The sequence below is a fragment of the Malaclemys terrapin genome, chromosome 10 (genome assembly GCF_027887155.1).
Source record: "Malaclemys terrapin pileata isolate rMalTer1 chromosome 10, rMalTer1.hap1, whole genome shotgun sequence".
Classification (NCBI taxonomy): Eukaryota; Metazoa; Chordata; order Testudines; family Emydidae; genus Malaclemys; species Malaclemys terrapin.
In genome coordinates, this window is record NC_071514.1 from 34,333,856 (window position 1) to 34,356,314 (window position 22,459).

The 22,459-nt window shown below is 46.0% G+C and overlaps 1 protein-coding gene and 1 long non-coding RNA gene across 2 annotated transcripts; both read left to right on the forward strand.

The window, feature by feature from the left end:
* The first annotated feature begins 447 nt into the window (after positions 1–447).
* FBXL22 (F-box and leucine rich repeat protein 22) lies at positions 448–3,757 on the forward strand. The gene is made up of 2 exons (XM_054041861.1): positions 448–847; positions 3,266–3,757. The coding sequence occupies exons 1-2, from the start codon at positions 513–515 to the stop codon at positions 3,609–3,611; spliced, it is 681 nt and encodes a 226-aa protein (XP_053897836.1). The 5' UTR covers positions 448–512; the 3' UTR covers positions 3,612–3,757.
* A 1,113-nt stretch (positions 3,758–4,870) lies between these two features.
* Positions 4,871–12,508, forward strand: LOC128844281 (uncharacterized). The gene is made up of 3 exons (XR_008446455.1): positions 4,871–11,189; positions 11,480–12,092; positions 12,420–12,508. It is a non-coding gene; the product is annotated as an uncharacterized LOC128844281 (long non-coding RNA).
* Positions 12,509–22,459: the final 9,951 nt, after the last annotated feature.

The following is a 22,459-nucleotide window of genomic DNA, read 5'->3' on the forward strand; positions in this document are numbered from 1 at the left end:
CTTGGGCCTGTTAGGGTATAAGCAAGACCCCCTAGAATAGTCAGTATTTTCTAACAAGGCTAAAACAATAGTGTTGAGAATATCATGGTTTTCCCCCAAAGCAGAGGCCTGCACAGCTTTTCCTTTGCAGCTGTGGCTACTAGGCGTTCATTTAAACTGCCTCAAGCCCTTTGCTAAACATCAGGATTGACAAAAGGAAAATAATTCCTTTTAAGGAGACATTTGATTTAACTCAATTGCTTCTTTCCTACTTGGCCAGTCCATTCCCCTGGACGAGAAATGGAGCAACAGCCTGGTGCACGTGGGACTCTGAGCTGCTGCTTTTTTTTTTTTTTTTTTTTTTTTAACTCCTGCACCAGTTGTTGGCCAAAAATAAACACCATTCCACAACCTTATATGTTCAACAGCCCAGTGGTGATTCTGAGGCTGGTCAGGCCCCTCCAGGATTGCTGTTAGTCCACCCTGCCAGAATATACGATCCTCTTTCCTAAGAGCACGGCTCTGCACGGGCTATGCATATAACCCAGCTTAATCGGGAATGCCTTTTGCACCTATTTTCTTTCCTGGACAAAAACAGTAGAAAGAGTTTAGCCAAGACATGTCACAAATTGCTAGAAGTGTTTCAGGATCCTTTTCTGTGGCCTGTACTGAATTTCCATTCTCCTGTGGAACTAAAGAAGGATAATTTTCTCTTGGGACCAGCTTTAAGGTACCTGTCTATCTGCTGGCATTCAAGCAGAGTCAAGGTGTGTAACATTGAGGACTGGATGAAAAACACATTCCAGAAAGACATCTGTCGTAAGCATGAAAATGCTGTCAATGATTTTTTAATACAAGTTTGCAACAGGTATGTTCTTGGGGTGTGAAATTTTACATCTAATGTAAAGTTTAAGGTCATTAAATTGAAAGCATTGAAGCTTTTAACTGTTTACACATCCTTTCTGGAACAGAACACTGAATACCAAAACATTCTGGCTTTGGAGCACCATTATTTAGTTTTAGCATCACATAAGAAATTGGTTTTAGTGAAAACGTAGTGCATTTTTCTGTTGAATTTTACTGGGCTTCCCTCAGCCCTCATTTGCTTGACGAATGCATGTGACATTCCCAGGGTAGTAGTGACAATGCATGCTAAAAAAATGTGACTAAGGAACTATTTAATAACACCGTTCTGCGCAGGACAAAAATATCCTCAGAAATGGAGCAAGAGATTGAATCTCTAAGAGAGGGGGATTCTTTTTTATGAATAAAACTGGCATCTCCCTAAACATGTTGGTAAGCTCAAATTCCACTTTTCCTCACAAGTAACAGGCAGCTACATGTGAAGGTAGATGGATCTAAGGTTTACATCATTTTATTCTGTGTTAGAGCAGCCTAACTTTATTTCTCTGTAAAATGATGATGCCCATGTTATCTATGCTGAGGTTGAGTGATTATAAATATATTTCTGAGCTTTATATAAACTACTTTGGAGGTCATACAGACAAGGAGACAGTACGGTGAGGAAAAGCAGACGTCAGTGCAAATCAACTGCATCAGCAGCTTTGAGCTGTGCTAGCTAAAGTAAATTACAAAGACAAAAGTAACACCAATCAGAAGAGCAAACGATGCGGAGGCACAGCCATTTCTTGTACAGTTTAGCAACAACAGAAAATTGCTGCTGCTAGATTAGATCTGGAATTAAAAACTAAGATTTCTACCACCTGCACCTTAAACTGTGAGCTTATGCTGCAGAGTCTGCAGTTCTAAGTGACCAATGGGACAAGAAAGAGAACGTGAGAGCTAGAAATACTTTAATATTTGCGGCCTTTTAGCTTGCACTAGTTCTGAATTTGTATTGTATATAAACACCTGTTGGCCAAGTGCAAAAGATGGTCAGAGCAACAGGGAATCAAATGGATGACGGTAGAGTCTAGACTGATTACTTTTTTTTTTTCTTCGCAGAGGCAGGCAGAGTTGGAAGTGGTGGCTCTCTTCAAGCCATGTATATCTAAGGCTGTACCTGTATCACAAAAGTAACTGTGATAGAACTAGTTTTAAAGAAACGTTTCCAGTTATTTGGTTTTAATTAGCAAAATGATTGTTGAGAATGGGAGCGGGAAATGGTGCGGGTGTGTATTCTTCAATTCCAGAGATTCCAACAGCATCCACTTTGGCTGCAGAATTGCATATCAATCCCATCAGAAGTTGCATTAAGCACTTCTGTAGTCAGATTCCATCCAAACAATCCTATAGGAGCTCCATCTCAAAACTGATTTAGTTGAATAAATTAGATAGTAAAACCAGTGCTTTTAAAACTGCTTCCCTGAGGAAGCTGTCAAAAATCATTTCGGATGGAAGGGTTGTATGTCTGCAAAGAGTCCAGATCTCCCATCAACTTCTGATCCTGAAGCTACCAGTCCTGCCAGTTTTTACATACATTTAGCACAAGTCACTCTAGAGCTAATAGAAGGGAAACAGGAACAATGACACTGATCCTTTTTGTTAGCATTTGGCACAAGTGTCCTCAGAAGATTCTGCATTTGACTCTGGGCAGGGTTTAAATGAAACTTATTAGGAGAGTGGATTCCATACATCTAATTATTAGACCTTGACTTTTATCTGTTATGCAGTAGTTTAAAAGCAAAAGTACTCTGTGCTCCTTTCCTCCCTTTGTGGAGTGTGTGTTAATATGTGCAGGTGGTTCAATATTGTGGCTACTGGAGAGGATAACTGATGTGTACATATTAAGTAAAACCAAGCAGTTTTGATCAAATCTAATGAATTACTCAGTTAAGTTGGCCCCAACTTAATATCAGTCTATATTTATCCCTGCTCCTTAATTCTGGGGGATGACCATTTCTCTCTCTGAGTTGCAGTCACAATACTTATCTTCCAGGAAGGGCCAAGCCAGCTCCTTCCCTCTTGCTATTATCAGCCAACCAAAGTCCTTTCAGAGCAGGTATCCATTAAAATCTCTGTCCAGGCCCTGATGCTGGAATTCCCTAATGTGCGAGGGCACTAGGAACAGGGTTCAGAGGTTGTTGTTGACCTGAATAGATGGGCCGAGGCAGAGAGAAGTCAAGTGACTTCTGTGAGATTGCCCAGCAAGTCAGTGGTAGATTCAGGATTTATAACCCAAATGTCTTGTTTCCCAGACCATTGCTGGAAGAGCTTGCTTTGCATTGCTTTTCAGAACTTGATTTGGGGAATCTTTAAGTGGGAATTGCTTTTGCGGATTCTACACCTTATTCTTCTGTCTCACATACAATGACCATGTTTTCAGGTGCCCAAACTTGCTGTCCCTGACCCTTTCTGGATGTGGCCATGTCACAGATGATTACCTGTTGTTGCTTCTCAAGAGCTGCCCAAACCTCAAGATACTTAAACTGGAAAACTGTGTGCGGATCACTGACCGGACTCTGGAAGCTGTGACCCTCTATGGGACCTCTTTACAAACCCTCCATGTGGATTTCTGCCGGAACATAACTCAGGCTGGTCTGGAGACAGTCCAGGAAAAATGTCCTTCAGTAATGCTGAAAGCAGAGAGAAGTGCAGACATGATTCCAGACCACGAACCAGGGGAAAAATTGATGCTTGAAAGAGCAGTGAGAAAACTGGTACTGCACTAAGAGGGACCGATTCCAGTAATTCAATATATGTGAAGAGAGACTGACATTTTGAGGTTCCACCCAGTTTGTAATTAAGCCTATCTATATGCATATTGGCTTTGTTTATGAAAGAATATTTTATAAATTTCACAAATACTCCCATTTCACCTGGGTAAGGAGTTTACCTTGATGGTGATTGTCTGATACCACTGGTCCTTCATACTGGAAAATTCCCTGTGCTGGCACAAAGGAGATGGTAAATCCTGACTAGCTGATAATGACCCTGCTGAGAGTCTTCCTCATTGTGGGGAAGTCTGTGGTATATTTTGCTTGGCTAACATGTATGCTGATGTATCCAAATCTCAGGGCCCAAGGGGATGGATAACAAACTTTTTATTTCTAAGGAAATATCATGCATGTGCCAGTTCTCTCAGAGAAGGATCATGAATTCTAAGTAGGTAATGAGCCTCTCTCTGTCACATGTTCACTTTTTCTGCTAAGGCAGATCTCACTCCTGACAAATGTCACTTACTATACTTTACATGTGAGCGGTTAGTGTACTTTATTTAAACCATAAGTGCTATGAAAATGTGTGCAAACCAAGCTTTTACCATTATTTACATAATGTACACTGACAATTTACGCTTAAACTTACATTACTATTTACAGTGATGTAAAGTGAACATTAATAGAAGCTTGTTTACACAACTGTCGGAACCCATTTACAAAAAGTGCCCTTAAACTCTCTTTTCGAAAGCCTTCTACAGCAATGATATATTTGTCTAAATCAGAGGATTTTATACACCCAACCCCACCCATGTGCAGTAATAAACCACATGGAGGGCAGTGCGCAGCAGTCAAACTGTTACAACAACACATGTAGAGCACAGTACTACCGTATGTGGTTTTGATGCCACATATTGTATTATACTGAAAGATTACACTGAAATGGTCAGCACTATCTTTATCTCGTCTAAAATTGGCCTTAGACCAGAGATTCTCAAACTGTGGTCCATGGACCACCGGTGGTCTGCGAGCTCCGTGCAAGTGGTTCACAGATAGTTCCCTCTAAGGTGGGCGGCCGCACACAAGAGAATGAAGGGTCGCCCACCTAATTAGTGGAGCCGTGCAGGTGTGGCTCCACTAATTAGATGCCTGGACCCTGGAGAAGATGCACATGTAAGGTGAGGTGGTGGCCTTGGGGGGGAAATAGGGGGTAGGTGGGAGGGGGCAGTGGAGTGAGAAGAGGGGGTGGAGGGAATTTGGGACGAGCAGGGCTGTAGTGGCCAGAGAAAGAGGCGACTTTCCCCAGCTCCAGGGCTGCTGGGGGAGACGGCCCTCCTTCCCAGCCTCAGCTCTCTGACTGCTGTGGCAGGGGAGAGACTTCCCAGCCTCAGCTCTCTGACTGCTGTGGCAGGGGAGAGACTTCCCAGCCCCAGCTTGGGGGCTGCCGCAGCGGGGGAGAAAGGGCACATCCATCGCATTAGAAAGATAAGACGACTGATATTAAAATATGAGTTGTTGTGTGCTTTTATTTGTAGAACAAAAAAATCTTTATTATTATTAAGATTTTTTTTATATAGCAATTTTATCCAAAGTGCTTTACAATAGTTAGTTAATGGTACAAACAATATTTGGAAATATCATTAAGTGGTCTGCTGAGACCCTAAGCAATTTTCAAGTGGTCCTCGAAAAAAATAGTTTGAGAACCACTGCCTTAGACAAAATACATTGTAATATAGGTCAGATTCTTAAACAACTGGGGTTTGTATCTTGCCAGGTTTCAAGACTTATGTCCACCTCTCTCTACATTTGGGTATAGATAAGCTAACCTTAATTTTCCTGATGCTCAGTTTATTGCACAAGACCAGCGTACAGCGGTTGCCATTAAAAGCCTTTTGCTTTAGGTAACATTACCTCAGAACTTGTAATCATCGTTATACTTCATACTAAATATATCCAGGAACACAGCAATACTGGAGGTAACTTATCTAAGGCAATCGAAACTTTAAATGTGTCAAGAAATGTTATATTCCAAAAGAATTATATCAATAACACACATCAGTTGCGACTAATCCCAATCTCTACCTTTTTGCCTCAAACTTTCTCTCCCCACCCATCATAAGCCTCTTAAGAACTTTGTACTTATGATAATGATGGATGGGTAAAATTAATACCTCATCATTTATCTTTTTCTACAAAACTAGACTTCTCAATCACAAGGAAGGAGGCTGGACTGCTCACTTGGAAACATAATCCGGTCTGTATGCTTTAAAGTGGGAAAAATAGCTTTACTTTATCAGATAACTAACTAATCATTAGCTTCTCCTGATTAAAGCCATCTACTGAGCATAGTGACTTTGTCCTTATAAGTATAGGGTGGGTTAGAATGAAGAGCATTGTATAGTCACAGAAGAGAAATCCTTAGGATAGCAAAATGATCTCTTCCTCCTTTCCTCTTCCCCATCCTCCCAAATCCAGGTGTGCAATAGCTTTCAAAGGCTCATGGTGCTACCACAGTATCCAAGACCCTCCTACCAAAAGCAATGTCCATCTGCTTCACCTAGTGTCTAGCAAATGAGTGACAAGATGAGCAAACTGCTGCCTTGCAGATTTTTTTTTTAGGATATGAACGGCTTTTCTGCCCATCACATAGAGAAAAATCTTACAGGGAAGATCATTCTGTTATTTACATTTATATTGCAGTACTGTCTAAAGGTTGGGCCCCACTGTTCTAGGTGCTGAAGTAAATCATGTTGCTTACAAATAGGGTGACCAGACAGCAAATGTGAAAAATCAGGACAGGGGGTGGGGGGTAATAGGACCCTATGTAAGAAAAAGACCCCAAAATTGGGACTGTCCCTATAAAATTGGGACATCTGGTCACCCTACTTACAAATAGCTTTATGCTCCTATTTAATGCTATACTTTAGCCACTCTCTTGCTCTTGGGAGAGTCAGAACAAAGAGCCCTAGATTCCAGAGTTCTTGCCAGGTGGATCATAACAGCTCTGGCAGGTTCTAATGTGTACCAGGGTTTTTCCTTGGGATACTGAATATGCTGCAGAACTCTCTCCCAAGAGCTGTAAAACAGTTCTAGTAGCTTTTGGTGTAAAAGCTTGGCCAAGGTGCTAGTCCCGTGTTCCTGAATGGGGAGTCAAACATCTTCCTTGGCAAGTGACAAGTCTGGTCTTGTCTCCTCAACTGTAGTGGTGCAGGTCTGTCCAAGCTTCCCTAGCACAGCTCTGCCAATGAACCTCAGGTCTCCTTTCAACATCCTGATTATCTCAAGACTGCAAAGATTAGTCCAGTAAACTGCATGGACAGTGATTTGTACAAATGAAAACTAGGATACCACCACAAACTAATTAAAAATTCACACTTATTCAAAGATGAGAAGCTAGCAGCCTGTATTGGGATGAGGTAGATGAGGCTTTCTTTGGACAACTGAAGTTCCCAGATCACAAGCCCTGATTCTAATGGGTGACTTCAGTCACCCTAACATCTGCTAAGAGAGCAATATAGCAGTGCACAGACATTCCAGGAAGTTTCTGGAGAGTTGGGGACAACTTCCTGGTACAAGTGCTGGAGGAACCAACTAGCGGCTGTGCTCCTCTTGACCTGCTGCTCACAAACAGGGAAGAAGTGAGTGGCAACTTAGGCAGCAGTGACCATGAGATGGTTGAGTTCAGGATCCTGACAAAAGGAAGAAAGGAGCGTAGCAAAATATGGACCCTGGACTTCAGAAAAGCAGTCTTAGACTCCCTTAGGGAACTGATGGGCATCCCCTGGGAGGCTAATATGAGGGGGCAAGGAGTCCAGGATAGCTGGCTGTATTTTAAAGAAGCCTTATTGAGGGCACAGGAACAAACTATCCCGATGTGCAGAAAGAATAGCAAATATGGCAGGCGACCAGCTTGGATTAACAGTGAAATCTTCGGTGAGCTTAAACTAAAAAAAGGAAACTTACAGGAAGTGGAAATTTGGACAGATGACTAGAGAGGAGTATAAAAATATTGCTAGAGTATGCAGGGGTGTAATCAGGAAGGCCAAGGTACAACTGGAGTTGCAGCTAGCAAGGGATGTGAAAGGTAACAATAAGGGTTTCTACAGGTATGTTAGCAACAAGAAGGTGGTCAGGGAAAATGTGGGACCTTTACTGAATGGGGGAGGCAACCTAGTGACAGATGATGTGGAAAAAGCTGAAGTACTCAATTTTTTTTTTTTGCCTCGGTCTTCACAGACTAGGTCAGCTCCCAGACTGCTGCATTGGGCAACACAGTATGGGGAGAAGGTGAGCAGCCCTCAGTGGTGAAAGAACAAGTTTAGAAAAACTGGACATGCACAAGTCCATAGGTCCAGATCTAATGCATCCAAGGGTGCTGAGGGAGTTGGCTGATGTAATTGCAGAGCCATTGGCCATTATTTTTGAAAATTCGTGGTGATCAGGGAGGTCCCGGACGATTGGAAAGAGGCAAATATAGTGCCCATATTTAAAAAAGGGAAGAAAGAGAACCCAGGGAACTACAGACCAGTCAGCCTCACTTCAGTCCCCGGCAAAATCATGGAGCAGGTCCTCAAGGAATCCATTTTGAAGCACTTGGAGGAGAGGAAGTTGATCAGGAACAATCAACATGGATTCACCAAGGGCAAGTCATGCCTGACCAACCTGATTGCCTTCTATGATGAGATAACTGGCTCTCGGGACATGGGGAAAGTGGTGGATGTGATATATCTTGACTTTAGCAAAGCTTTTGATACGATCTCCCACAGTATTCATGCCAGCAAGCTAAAGAAGTATGGATTGGATGAATGGACTATAAGGTGGATAGAAAGCTGGCTAGATTGTCGGGCTTAACGGGTAGTGATCAATGGCTTGATGTCTAGTTGTCAGCTGGTCTCAAGCAGAGTGCCCCTGGGGCTGGTTTTGTTCAACACCTTTATTAGTGATCTGGATGATGGGATGAACTGCACCCTCAGCATGTTTGCAGATGATACTAAGCTGTGGGGAAAGGTAGATATGCTGGAGGGTAGGGATAGGGTCCAGAGTGACCTAGACAAATTGGAGGATTGGGCCAAAAGAAATCAGATGAGGTTCAACAAAGACAAGTGCAGAGTCCTGCACTTAGGAAGGAAGAATCCCATGCACCGCTACAGGTTGGGACCGACTGGCTAAGCAGCAGTTCTGCAGAGAAGGACCTGGGGATTACAGTGGATGAGAAGCTGGATATGAGTCAGCAGTGTGCCCTTGTTGCCAAGAAGGCCAACAGCATATTGGGCTGTATTAGTAGAAGCATTGCCAGCAGATCGAGGGAAGTGATTATTCCCCTCTATTCGGCATTGGTGAAGCCACACCTCAAGTATTGTGTCCAGTTTTGCCCCCGCCCCCCACACCCACCACTACAGAAGGGATGTGGACAAATTGGATAGAGTCCAGCGGAGGGCAACTAAAATGATTAGGGGGTTGGGGCACATGACTTACAGAGAGAGGCTGAGGGAACTGGGCTTATTTAGTCTGCAGAAGAGTGAGGGGGGATTTAATAGTGGCCTTCAACTACCTGAAGGGGGGTTCCAAAAAGGATGGAGCTCGGCTGTTCTCAGTGATGGCAGATAGAACAAGAAGCAAAGGTCTCAAGCTGCAGTGGGGGAGGTCTAGGTTGGATATTAGGAAACACTATTTCACTAGGAGGGTGGTGAAGCACTGGACTGGGTTACCTAGGGAGGTGGTGGAATCTCCATCCTTAGAGGTTTTTAAGGCCCGGCTTGACAAAGCCCTGACTGGGATGATTTAGTTGGTTTTGGTCCTGCTTTGAGCAGGGGATTGGACTACATGACCTCCTGAGGTCTCTTCCAACTCTAATATTCTATGATTCCATATATGTATACATATACACACACACACACACACACACACATGCCTTTCATTTCCATTTAATACAAAATGCATCTCAAAACACTGACAAACAATAAAACTGCAAAAATTAGTCTGAATGTCATCAGTACACCAAACACCAAGTGAACAATTGGATCCCCCACCTAATATGAAATATATCTATTGTAAGACTTTCCTTTAAAAGCTTATCTCAAGTAGGAATGTCTGAGTTTTCTTCAAAAGTAAAGTAAATGGTAAAGTTTGCGGATGATACCAAGCTGGGAGGGGTTGCAAGTGCTTTGGAGGATAGGATTATAATTCAAAATGATCTTGACAAACTGGAGAAATGGTCTGAAGTAAATAGGATGAAAATCAATAAAGACAAATGCAAAGTACTCCCGTCAAGAAGGACAATTAGTTGCACACATACAAAATGGGAAATGACTGCACAAGAAGGAGTACTGTGGAAAGGAATCTGGGGGTCCTAGTGGATCACAAACTAAATATGAGTCAACAGTGTAACAATGTTGCAAAAAAAGCAAACATCATTCTGGGATGTATTAGCAGAAGTGTTGTAAGCAAGACACAAGAAAAGACAGTTACCTTTTTCCAGAACTGGTGTTCTTTGAGGTGTTTTGCTCTTGTCCATTCAACTTGGGTGTGTTTGCTCGCCACATGCCCCGGTGTCGGAAATTTTTCCTGCAGCAGTATCCATAAAGGACCAGCTCCAGCGCCCCCTGGAGTGGCGCACACATGCTGTGATAGATATAGTGCTGCTGGCTCCCCCCACCCCCCGTGAACTCACCATAATTGGGACTCTCAGCAACCTGTGTGCTAGCTCAGGGACAGTGGGCTAACACCATTCAACTTAGATGACTCCAAAGCAGTATCCCTCAGAGGTGGATAGAGTAGATTGTAACACAGCTCTGCCGAACCCAGCGTTGTCCCTGGCCTGCTGAGGGATGGCATAGTGGGCCATGAACGTGTGCACCAAGGACCACATTGCGGCTTTACAAATGTCCTGGATCAGGAAGTGTGCCAGGAAGGCTGCCGAAGATGCCTGCGCTCTGGTCGAGTGGGCTCTGACAATTAGCGGCAGAGGGACTCTCGCCAACCCATATCAGGTCCAAATGCAAGAGGTGATCAGTTAGAAATCCTCTGCATGGACACCGGAAGGCCCTTCATCCTATCAGCTGTAGAGATAAGAAGTTGAGTCGACTTATGGTAAGGCTTTGTCCGATCCAGGTAGAAAGCCAGGGCCCTTCTTACATCCAAAGAGTGAAGGCGCCTCTCTTCACTAGTCTCATGGGGCTTAGGGCAGAAGACCAGAAGGAAGATGTTCTGGCTCATGTAGAAAGTAGACACTACCTTGGGAAGGAAGGCTGGGTGGGGCCAGAGCGGAACCGTGTCCTTATAGAAGACCATGTACAGTGGTTCTGAGGTCAAGGCTTGTATCTCAGAGACTCGCCTCGCCGACATCACTGCCACCAGGAAAGCTACCTTCCACGGTAGGTGAGATGGTAGCACGAGGCCAAAGGCTCAAAGGACAGGCCCGTGAGCCTAGACAGAACCAAGCTGAGATCCCACTGAGGAACCGGGGACCAAACTTATGAAAAAAGACCTCTGAGGAACCTGAAACAGGTAGTCTAAGATCGACTGTACTGCAGAATGCGAAGGGGAGAGGCCCCGTTTGGCTGCCCAGTGGGAGAACCTCGTCCACTTTGCCAGGTAAGTCTGTGTAGTCGAGGGCTTTCTACTCTCGAGGAGGACCTTCTGGACCCCTTCCGAACAGGCTCGTTCCTAAGGGTTCAGCCACGCAACTTCCATGCAGTGAGGTGGAGGGACGTGAGGTTGGGGTGCAAGAGTCGACTGAGATCCTGTGACGGCAGATCCAGTCGGTTCAACAGGAGCCACGGAGGGTTCGCTGCCAGGCTCGATAGCGTCCCAAACCAGTGCTGGCGAGGCCATGCCGAGGTGATCATGATAACCTGAGCCTTGTATCTCTTGATTTTCGCTAGGGCCTTGCTGATGAGCAGAATTGGAGGGAACGTGTACATCAGGCTTCCTGTCCATGGCAGGAGGAAGGTGTCAGAGAGGGAGCCCTTGCCCAGACCCTGTCTGAAGCAAAACCTGTGGCACCTCCTGTTCTGCCACTTGGGGAGTTCCCCACCTCTGGAAATTCATGCCGATCACCTCTGGGTGGAGCACCCACTCATGGTGAGAGGAGAAGTCCCTGCTTAGGTGATCTGCTAGCATCTTCTTGGCACCCGGAAAGTGACACGCTTCTAGGTGGATTCCATGGTCGATGCAGCAGCCCCAGAGATGGAGTGCCTCTTGGCAGAGGGCCGAGGATTGCACTCCACCCTGTCTGTTGATGTAGATCATCGAGGCTAAGTTGTCGGTCAAGACTCTGACCACTCTGCCTGACAGGTGAGGTAGGAAGACCGTGCACAGTCTGCACACCGCCCTGAGCTCTTTGATGTTTATGTGTAGTGTCATTTCCTTTGGGGACCACACACCCTGGGTCTAGAGAGTGCCGAGGTGTCTGAAACCAACTTGAGTGAGTGAGGAGTGCTGATGAAGGGAACTCCTTCCAGGACTTTCCTGGGGTCGGTCCACCATCGCAGTGAGGTAAGTACCGCCCCGGGGAAGGTAAAGATCTTTTCCAGGTGGTCCCTGGACTGGGAGTAGACAGTCGCCAGCCATTGCTGCAGGGGTCGCATCCGGAGCCTGGCGTGGCACACAACATATGTGCAAGCTGCCATTTGCCCTTAGGAAGTGCAGGCAAACCCTGGCTGTGGTTAGGAGAAACGTGGACACTTCCGCGATGAGGTCCGTCAGTGCCCTAATCTCTCCAGCAGCAGGAATGCCCTGGTGCAGGTCGAGTCGAGCACTGCTCCGATGAACTCTAGCCTCTGTACTGGGAACTAACGTGGATTTTTTGTCGTTCACCAACAGGCTGAGTCGACGGCAAGTGGCTAACAGCATCGCAACATCCCTTTGGACCTGGGACCTGCAGCTGCCCTGCCAGTCGTCAAGGTACGGGTAGATTTGGACACCCCGACATCTGAGGTAAGCAGCCATTAATCACATGCACTTGGTAAATACCTGCGGTGCTATCGCTAGGCCAAATGGGAGGACTGCAAACTAACAGTGGTTGGGACCTACCGTAAACTGGAGGAAGCGTCTGTGTCCCTCGAAGATTGCGATGTGAAAGTACGCATCTTTCAGATTGAGGGTGGTGTACAAGTCTCCCAGATCCAGAGAGGGGATGATGGAGGCCAGAGAGACCATGCAGAACTTCAGTTTTGCTAGGAAGCAATTCAAGTCTCACAGGTCCAGGATAGGTCGCAGACCGCCCTTGGCCTTTGGGATTAAAAAGTAATGGGAATAGAACCCCTTGTTCCAGTACTCTGGAGGAACGACCTCCACAGCACCTGGCTGCAGTAACCCCTTTACCTCCTGCGCGAGGAGACTCATGAGAAGGGTCCCTGAAGAGGAACGGGGAGGGAGGGTGGGAAGGAGAGGTAGAAAGCAACTGAAGGGTGTAACCCTGCCCCACTACTGAAGATCCATCGGTTCGATGTTATAGATGCCCATGCAGGGAGGAAAGGAGAAAGGCGGTTGGCAAAAATAGGGGAGGAAGAATCCTGGGAACAGTCCGGTAGGTCTGTTACACCCCAATGGCCCCCTCCCTCAGGGGGTTTCCTGGCGAGGCAGGTTAGCATTGTATATTGCTAATGCTGTTGCAGGCATTGCAAAGTATTTTGGGAAGGGTTAAAGGTGTGAGTGTGGAGTGAAAGATCCGTCTCAGGCAGACTGGTAACAAAAAGGGCGCTTGCCCATCTGCTTACCGTGGGTCAAACTTCACTGAGAAGCCTGCGAAGGCTGGTGGCTAGTACGGTACTTGTAGCCTCTGGATTTCTTATGGGGAGGCTCCTGGCGAGGGTGGCTCCCTTGGTCCTGAGGCTCTTGTGGTTTACAGACAGGGCCGGGAACATACAGGCCCAACATTTTAAGGGTCATGCGGGAATCCTTGAGGCCATGGAGCTTATTGTCTGTGTGTTCCTCAAACAGGGCTTGCTGATTGAAGGGAAGGGCTTGCATTGCCTGCTGAATCTCCGTGGACAAGCCAGACAGGAGCAGCCAAGATGCCTGGTGCATGGCGACGGCTAAGGCCATGGTTGGGGTGGTGGTGTCTGCCGCATCCAATGCTGCCTGGAGCGTTGCCCTGGCTGCAGTCATGCCCTCTTCCATCATTGCCTGGAACGCCTTCCCGGAAGCCTCAGGAAGGGAGCCCTCGAACTTGGCCATGGCTTGCCACATGTTAAAGTCAGATCGTCCCAGGAGGGCCTGATGGTTGGCCACCCTCAACTGAAGACTAGAGGATGAATAACCCTTACACGCAAACAAATCTAGTCTCTTGGAGTCTTTGTTCTTAGAGGTAGCCCTGGGTTGCCCCTGTTGCCCTGTATGGTTAACCGCCTCTACCACTAGGGAATTGGGAGCAGGACTGGAGTACAGGGTCAGGGAGGAAGGAGTTTGCCACAGGGCATTGGTGATCTTAGAGACCCTTTCATGAAGGGGCAAAGCCACCCTGGCCGGTGCCGTGGAGCAGAGGACACCAAAGAGAGAGTTCGAGGTCTCCTCTAACTCCTCCGCCTGAAGGCCCAGGTTAGCGGCGACCTTCTTCAGTAGTTCCTTGTGTGCTTTAGCATCATCCACAGGAACCAGCGAAGGGGAGTCCTGTTATAGCCTCGCCTGGCGACAACGAGTAAAATGCTTGTGCTGTAGGGTCCTCCACAACCATTGGTGGCCATGTGGCTTGCTCCCCTGCTCCCTCTTGGACCTGCGGGGTCCTTGCCCCTGAGGCTTCGTGAACAGAAGAAAGGCAGGAGAGAGGCAGATGGTCTCTCCAAGGTTCTGGACACTGAGCGGGTGGCCTGGGTGAACCCCCATGGGTTCCATCGGTGCTGGCCACTGTGCCTGAGGCCACGGGGCCGGATTCGGTGCTGACAATGTAGCCGGTACCGCTGGTACCAGAGCTTGTCCCGCTGTCAGGGAACCTCGCGCCGAACCAGGGCTGGAACTGAGTGGTCACTCCCAGGCGACCAGGACAGAGCAGAACGGAGGCTCTTCCCCAACCGGTGCTGGTCACTCTGCCTGGAGTCCGATATGGAGCAGGGTCTTAGAGACCAGTGGCGTTTGATGGATCCGCAATGGCCTGTAGCCAGCAATCTACATCTCGCTCTTGACAAATAGTACCGGGATGAGGAGTGGGACTGGAAGTCGGAATGGGCCCGGTGTTGGGAAACGCCCGCAAGCGGTGATGCCTTCCTAGGGGATTGGTGACGGTCCAAGGAATGGTAGCGTCGATCCCTCGACGAGTCCCTGAAGTGGTACCGTGGTTTTGGAGAAACCGGATGCTGGGACCGGTACTCCTGCCTGGAGGCATGTGCCTCCGGAGGTCTGTGCCCGGTTGCCGGTGAGCTGCGCCTCGACCCTTTCTGTCTGTGCCCAAGGTCTGTGGACTGCATTGGGCTACACTGCGTCTGCCTTTCACGATCAGAGGCGTGGCAGCTACGGGAGGGCGAGCGCTGGCGGGACATCCCCCGCAATGCGGAACGGTGCCGCTGAGGTGGGGACCAAGGCGGTCCGGAAGCAGGTTTACTCTGTGACCAGAAATTGCAGGAGCCGGTGTAGGCAGCACTGGAAGGGACATGATCTCCTTCGCCGCTGGCAGGGCCTCTGACGTGGATGGTACCTGGAGCTGACGGGCGCCTCTGCCACTATCCGGGGTGGCCAGTGGGGAGCAGGCTGGTTACACCGCTCCACTGGGCGGACGGTCCTGGTGGGGCACTACGTACCGAGGTCACGGTGCTCGGTGCCGAGTCGGAGCGTTGCTCCAATGCTGGGGTAAGAGCCGACTCTTATAATGTAAATCATACATTACTTTATCCCAGTTGCCAAGATAGTCTTGAAATTATGATTTATTTCAATTCATGTTTTCCAAATCTATTTTCTGATGTAAGGTAGGTTTCAACAATCCCAGTAAAAGCTTTGAATATTAACTTACTTATGGCATTTATTTTTAGTTTTCCTTTAATTTAATTACATCTTGATCAACAAAATGGCATAAATGGAAGTTGAGGGAGGGGCAACGAAGAAGTAACACACAGCCCTAGAGAATCCTAGTAGCAGTGAGTTATAATTCATGACGAAGATCTCATCAGTATTAATGGCCATCAAGAGGGCTCACCATGTAAGAGACTCTCACAACAGACCAAGAAAAGAATTTCAAATACTGTTGCACGTTGACAACTTAATGACATTGCAACAGTGTGACTCCATAATGTTTTCTTATTGCAATGACCTCAAAAATTCGAATAGCACCTTTCAACAGTCCAGCAAGCTAAGCAACAAAATTGGGATTTTGTATATTTAATTGACAATTACTCCATTGCCTCTCAATAAAAGGGCAGGCAGTAATCCTAAATTGACACTTACACAAGGCGATTGCTGGGCTGAACAAAATGGCTGCAATGTGAAAGTTGGAAAGGCCAGACCATTCTCACCTTGAGCAGAAATATACAAAGCAAGCTTTAACTATAACTATAAACCAAAACAAAGTGTGAATTAGACAGTGCCTGACATTCTAGTTATGAACACCTTAGGTATCACGTTGGCTCCTCATGTAGGTCCCTAGAAAGCCATTGACACTTGCATCTGAAGAAGTGAGGTTCTTACCCACAAAAGCTTATGCTCCCAATACTTCTGTTAGTCTTAAAGGTGCCAAAGGACCCTCTGCTGCTTTTTAGAAAACTTCGTTACTCCAAATTTAACAATTTAAAAAAAAACAGCTTCAAAACTACACACATCTGCACATATGCTAGTTATGCCAATACTGACCATTTTCTTTTGCTCTTAACCTTTGCCTGTGGCCCAAACAATAAGGGGGGTTCTGAACAAATTCCTTCTTGACTTAGCTGTACTAAAAGTCTCAACATTACCTTGTAAAAGCAGCAAAGAGTCCTGTGGTACCTTATAGACTAACAGACGTATAGGAGCATGAGCTTTCGTGGGTGAATACCCACTTTTTCGGATGCATGTCAAACAAACATTACCTTGTTTACTCTGGTTGCCTGTTTCTCTAAGTAAGAGCTATCATATTTTTTCCCTTGTATGTACAAACTTCTCCATGACAAAATAATTTTGGCCACAAAGTGGCCACAGAAAACATTTTAATAGTCACAGCACGTTAGTTAGGAATAATCTATGCATTAGTTACACTTTACATGAACTATTCTGCAGAGATGGAAGAACATGCAAGGTTTGGGCAGATGCAAAACCTTTGGAGTTCTTTCAAAATGTTCTTGATAGTAAGCAAAACATCTCTCTCTCTGGTCTAGTATTTCAGTGCTAACTAACTTCCCAGGTACGTATGGCAAGAGGCATCTTCTGTGCTGTTTCACGTGGCACATATGTTCTCAATGAAGTGCAGAATGAATGGCAGCACAAACTAACACTGCTGCACAAAAACTGACTCAAATGCCAATTTCCAAAATTCGCAGTTCTATTAAGAGGGGTAAGCAATGTCCAGTGGATCCTTCAAGATATTTGCTGTGATAAGTTTATCTGGAATTTGAACATGCAGCGAGTAGGCCACCTTGAACAATACAGTATCATGGATTTTCAGATTATAAAAGTCCGAGAGAAGGAACTCACAGACTTTAAAAAACACTCAGAATGTACTGAAATATTGAACTGATTGGTTTAGCTCCTGTAGCATGAAGAAAATGTTTTACTTACCAGTAGTGATGTTTTTTGTAGTTAACTTCATTATCCGTCAAAGGACTGAACTATACAGTGAGTCAAACATCAGGCATCTACTGCCCCCTTCTGTCCTTCAGGAAAGAGATGGCGTGAATAACAAATGACAAACACACTTCTAGCCCGTACCAGACTCCTGTGACAGACACACATTTCACTGCCACTATATAGTAGAGACACCAAGTGGGTGAGCTAATATCTTGTACTGGAACAACTTTTGTTGGTGAGAGAGACAAGATTTCGAGCTTAGACAGAGCTCTTCTTCAGTTCTGGGAAACGTACTCAGAGTGTCACAACTAAATACAAGATGGAGCAGATTGTTTAGCACAAGTAGTTGCTCCCTCCCCACTTCCTTGCCTCCCTATAACTAAGGCTAAGATTTTGTCATGGTTATTTTTAGTAAAAGTCATGGACAGGTCACAGGCAATATACAAAAATTCATGGAAGCCTGTGATCTGTCCCTAACTTTTACTAAAAATACCCGGGGGGGACAGCGTGCTGCTGGGCTTGCAGCTACTCCAGCCCCTCTGCTGCTCTAGCCCCAGGGGCTGACTCAACTAACCCCAGCCACGGCTCCAGCAGGCTGAGGACTGTCAGCTGTTCTGGTGGCCCCAGGGCTGACAGGAACTCCAGCCCTTCCCCAGAAGAAATCATGGGTCATGGAAAGTCACAGAATCCGTGACCTCCGTGACAGAATCGTAGCCTTACTTATGACTGAAGGGATGTTAACAGACCACTTCACCTTGAACGGTCCCTTGAAATATGTGTTAACTACTTATGCTAAGTAAGTTTCCCAGATTTAAAGAAGAGCTCTGTATAAGCTCGAAAGCTAGTCTCTCTCACCAACAGAAGTTGGTCAAATACAAGATATTACCTCACTCACCTTGTCTAATATCCTGGGACTGACACGGCTACAGCAAGACTAGATACTATACAGCAGAGCCATTTAGTCAGATTAATCTTCTCTCCCTTCCCAAACTACCCAGCGCTGATTTCACTTGCTCCAGACAGTCAAGGGGTTCTATCCAAAAGGAAAAGGACAGGCTGCTTATTGTCTCTCTGAGGGGCCTGCCTACCTGTTTCAAGCCAGTTATCTGATTACTCAGAGGTAATCCCAGAGCAATTCTTCCTAGGTGTGGTTGCCAATTGAAAAACAATGGAGGAGAAGAATATCAGAAACACCAAGTGAAGGACAGAACAACACCCCCCAAATTTCAAGAAGCAACAACCTTGTAAATCAAGGTGCTTCCTGAAGAGTCAGCTGAGGTGTAAGGAAAAGGTTAGGCCTTAATAATTTGCAGGACAAATTAACAACAAGCAGATAAAAATGAAAAACAATAAGCTTCCCAACAGTCCTGGCTTTCATGGGACTGTCCCACTTTGACCCACAAAACCCCTGTCCGGGAAGAGGTTGGCTGGGCTTGGCTTCCTGCTTCAAGTGCTATGACCTGACCTTTGGTGCACAGGATGGCAGTGCTGCTCAGGTTTGGCTCTCTCCCCTCCCCGCCCCTGTGAGGGGAGATTGCTAGGCCAAATTTGTGTGAGTGATATTGCAATGTTAGCTGTGAGGTGTGTTAACATTCAAGTAGTTTCCTTCACTGGCCCTGTCCCATCTCACTCAGGGTATGTCTACATTAACCGCCGGATCAGCGGGCAGCAATCCATCCAGCGGGGGTCGATTTTGTCTAGTCTAGATGTGATAAATCAACCCCGGAGTGCTCTCCCGTTGACTCCTGTACTCCACCGCCGCGAGAGGCACAGGTGGCGTCGACGGGGAAGCAGCAGCAGTCGAATCACCGCAGTGAAGACACCACAGTGAGTAGGTCTAAATATGTGACTTACGTCACGTAGCTAAAGTTGCATAACTTAGATCGACACTGCCCCCCCCAGTGTAGACCAAGCCTCAGATATCTGAGGGACAGAATGAAAACCCGCTCATGAGTTTAAAGGAATGCACAAGCAATGTGATTATAAAAAAAAACAGGTGATGAAAAAATGTCAAAGTCAAAACTTAATCTGGTAAAGAGTTTAAGTGTACCTGAAATAACATGTTAAGGTGGAGCAGTGAAGGGGAAAGGACTATTAAACAACCGTCTCAGAAATAACATTGTGCACTTCAATCACCATACTTTGTCCTCAGTTGCCTCCTCCAAATATCACCACTACAGATGAACCAAACAGTGAAAACTTCTCATAAAAATTATCTTCTTGTTTCTGCTATACAGTAGAACCTCAGAGATCTGAACACCTCGGGAATGGAGATTGTTCGTAATTCTGAACAAAACGTTATGGTAGTTCTTTCAAAAGTTTACAACTGAACATTGACTTAATACAGCTTTGAAACTTTAATATGTAGAAGAAAAATGCCCCCCCCTTCCGCTTTTTTTTTTTTAGTAGTTTACATTTAACAAAGTACTGGATTGGACTTGCTTTTTTTTTTTTTTTTGGTCTCTGCTGCTGCCTGTGTACTTCCAGTTCCAAATGAGGAGTGTGGTTAACTGGTCAGTTCATAACTCTGGTGTTCTACCATAGTTCTAGTTTCTGATCTCCTGTGTCTGAGTGAAAAAGACTGTCAAGATAGCAACTTTAGTCCCTTGGCACAATTTTGCTGTGGTGCTGAGATTCAGTGGGAATTTTCTACTTTTAAGGCCTTTCTTCAATCACAACATAAAGTTAATGTTTTCTACAGAACATTACTATTCCATCAAATATGCACATTACTGCATACAATCCAAATACTGCTGCTGTAATCCAATTGTCACTGTAACAATACAAGCCCAGAAATATGTGATTAACTAGTGTTAAAAGCAGATAAACTGCCAGTGTCAGTTGTATTGGTGGAGATGCAGATTTTAAATGATATGCATTTTATATTTTATTCTTTGTCCTCTGTCCAGACCAACTACAGCTCTTTGATATACAGTTCTCTAATATTCTTTGAGAAATAATTTTAAAAGCTAATCTCAGTAATGTCTCAAAAGCTGGCAGTGGCTTGGCATGGTCAATAAAAACTTCTGTAGGGGAAGCAAAGCTTTTAAAATTAGAAGCAACGTGGAAATTAACTACCAGAGTGTGAGGAAAAGCTTTTATTTATACTGAAGTACAGCTGAAAAGTACAGAAATACCTCAATCAGGCCATGTCTACACTGCAGAGTTAAGTCGACTTAAGTTTTGTCGATGATTATAAGTCGTTTTAACAACAATTGGTGGAGCACATCCACACAACACTCCTTGTGTCGGCTGAGCGTGTCCACAGTTGTTGCTCTTGCATGGACAGAGAGAGCGTTGCAGTGTGGTAGCTATCCCACTGTGCAACTCACCACCTCTGTTGCTGGGAGTTCTAGGAATGGATTGCAGTGCATCATGGGGATGTGCTCGCTGTCCTGTGACGCAGTTCTTTCCATCCCATCATTCCATGGGCTTCCTACTTCATTTCTTCTTCCTACTTCGTTTTTCAACAGACCTTGTAAACTGTGCACCTGCCATCTCTGCCTGGCAGCATGAATACTGAGCTGCTGACCATTCTGGTGATGAGCATTATGAACACAACATAGTTGGTCCTGCAGTATTTCATGAGCTGTGAAACAGAGAATAAATCGGTAGTGCTTTCCTGGCCAGCTCAGCCAGCTGGGGGATCGGGCTGGCTGCTGGAGCAGCATGCAGCTGCGTAGGGCACCAGGAAATTTGGGGCAATTTGGTGCCCCACATTTCCTGGTGCCCTATGCAGTGGAGTAGTTTGCGTATGGGTAAGGATGGCCCTGCTTCCTGCCATGCCCTGTTATGCTTGCTTCATGGGTGGCTTAATTGCAAGGAGCTAATATTCCCACCTATAGTCACTGTGTTTCAATGTTAGCACTGAGCGATGTGTGTATGTCACAAACAAAGACTCAAGTTTAATAACGGGGTAAAACAAACTTTGGACAAAAGGAACATGAAAATGAGGAACAGTCTCACGGTTAGGGCTTTCACAGCTGGGTGCAATTCCAGTTTTCATTGGAAAACCAGTCCCTAGGCGTGGAGTGCCCGGGGTACTGTTAGGGATGAAGAACACGTGATGAAGGTGGCACGGGGGTTTGGGGAGGGCATGGACTGGAGTTCTGTAATGGCTGGAAGGGGAGTTGGGCATGGATTTGTTCTGATTGCAGGCCAATGACAGACGTCAACATCTGTCTGGTCCTCCAGGAGTTTTATCATCTGCTCCTGCACCTGTCTCTTTTCCTGGCTATCCAGCCTCAGGTTTTCACTAATTGTTGCCCTCCACACTCTTGTTTCACTATTTCCTGCATCTGTTGACTGCAATACTTCGCAAAACATATCCTCCTTACTCCTCCTGGTTTGCCCCCTTATCTGATGGAGGTGCACTGCTGGTGTGGAGAAGTATGTTCTCAAGGGCACATCTGCAGAAGGCAAAGAAACAATGAGTGCGCTCACAGCCATGAATCACAAAAGTTATACACCCCTCTTTCTCACTGTCCCTGGGCTAGCACACAGGTTGCCGAGAGTCCCAGTTATGGTGAGTTCGCTGGGGGTGGGGGTGGGCAAGGGGCAAAGGGGAAGAAGGGACAAAGGATGGTTACTATAAGTGGCTAGGGAGCTTATTCGGAATATTGGTACCCTTTTCCATAAGCTAGGGTAATCGAACCCAACATCTCACTCCTAAAGGTAACGCAGGATGCAAGGGAACATCTCCTGCATGCATGTGGCTTCAGATCAGCTCCATATGCTGCTTGCCTGTGTGCCACTCTGGTCCCTGCAGAAATAATTGCCAGGTGGTGCAGCAACAAACCAGGCAACTCTCCCAAGGAACCTTCGGCAGAGGATTGCAGAATACCTACAGAAAAAAGTTTCCTAGAGATTGTTAAGGAGGATTCCAGAGACATCCCCGTGTACATTAACAAACTTTTCTGCTGTGGCCCCACTGCGTAGATGGACAGGCTCTGTTGTTAATTTCTGTTCCTTATCCCTCCTCTACAATATAATAAAGTGCATGAGAACTCAATCTCCTCTTACCGTGTAGTATCAAAGCAAAATGAGCACTTACCGGAGCTGGAGTGCTGGGACTGGCTAGACCCCTCAGGAGTGGCAATGAGGTCCTGACTCATCACATCACGAGACGACCCAGCCATGTACTCCACATCGTCATCCAGCTCCACAGCCTCTCCAGCACT

Excerpts from the sequence above, each read along its gene's own strand:
- FBXL22 (XM_054041861.1), top strand. The coding sequence starts at position 513 with ATGCATATAACCCAGCTTAATCGGGAATGCCTTTTGCACCTATTTTCT. Across the intron at positions 848-3,265 it reads TTAATACAAGTTTGCAACAG|GTGCCCAAACTTGCTGTCCC; the intron begins GTATGTTCTTGG and ends CCATGTTTTCAG.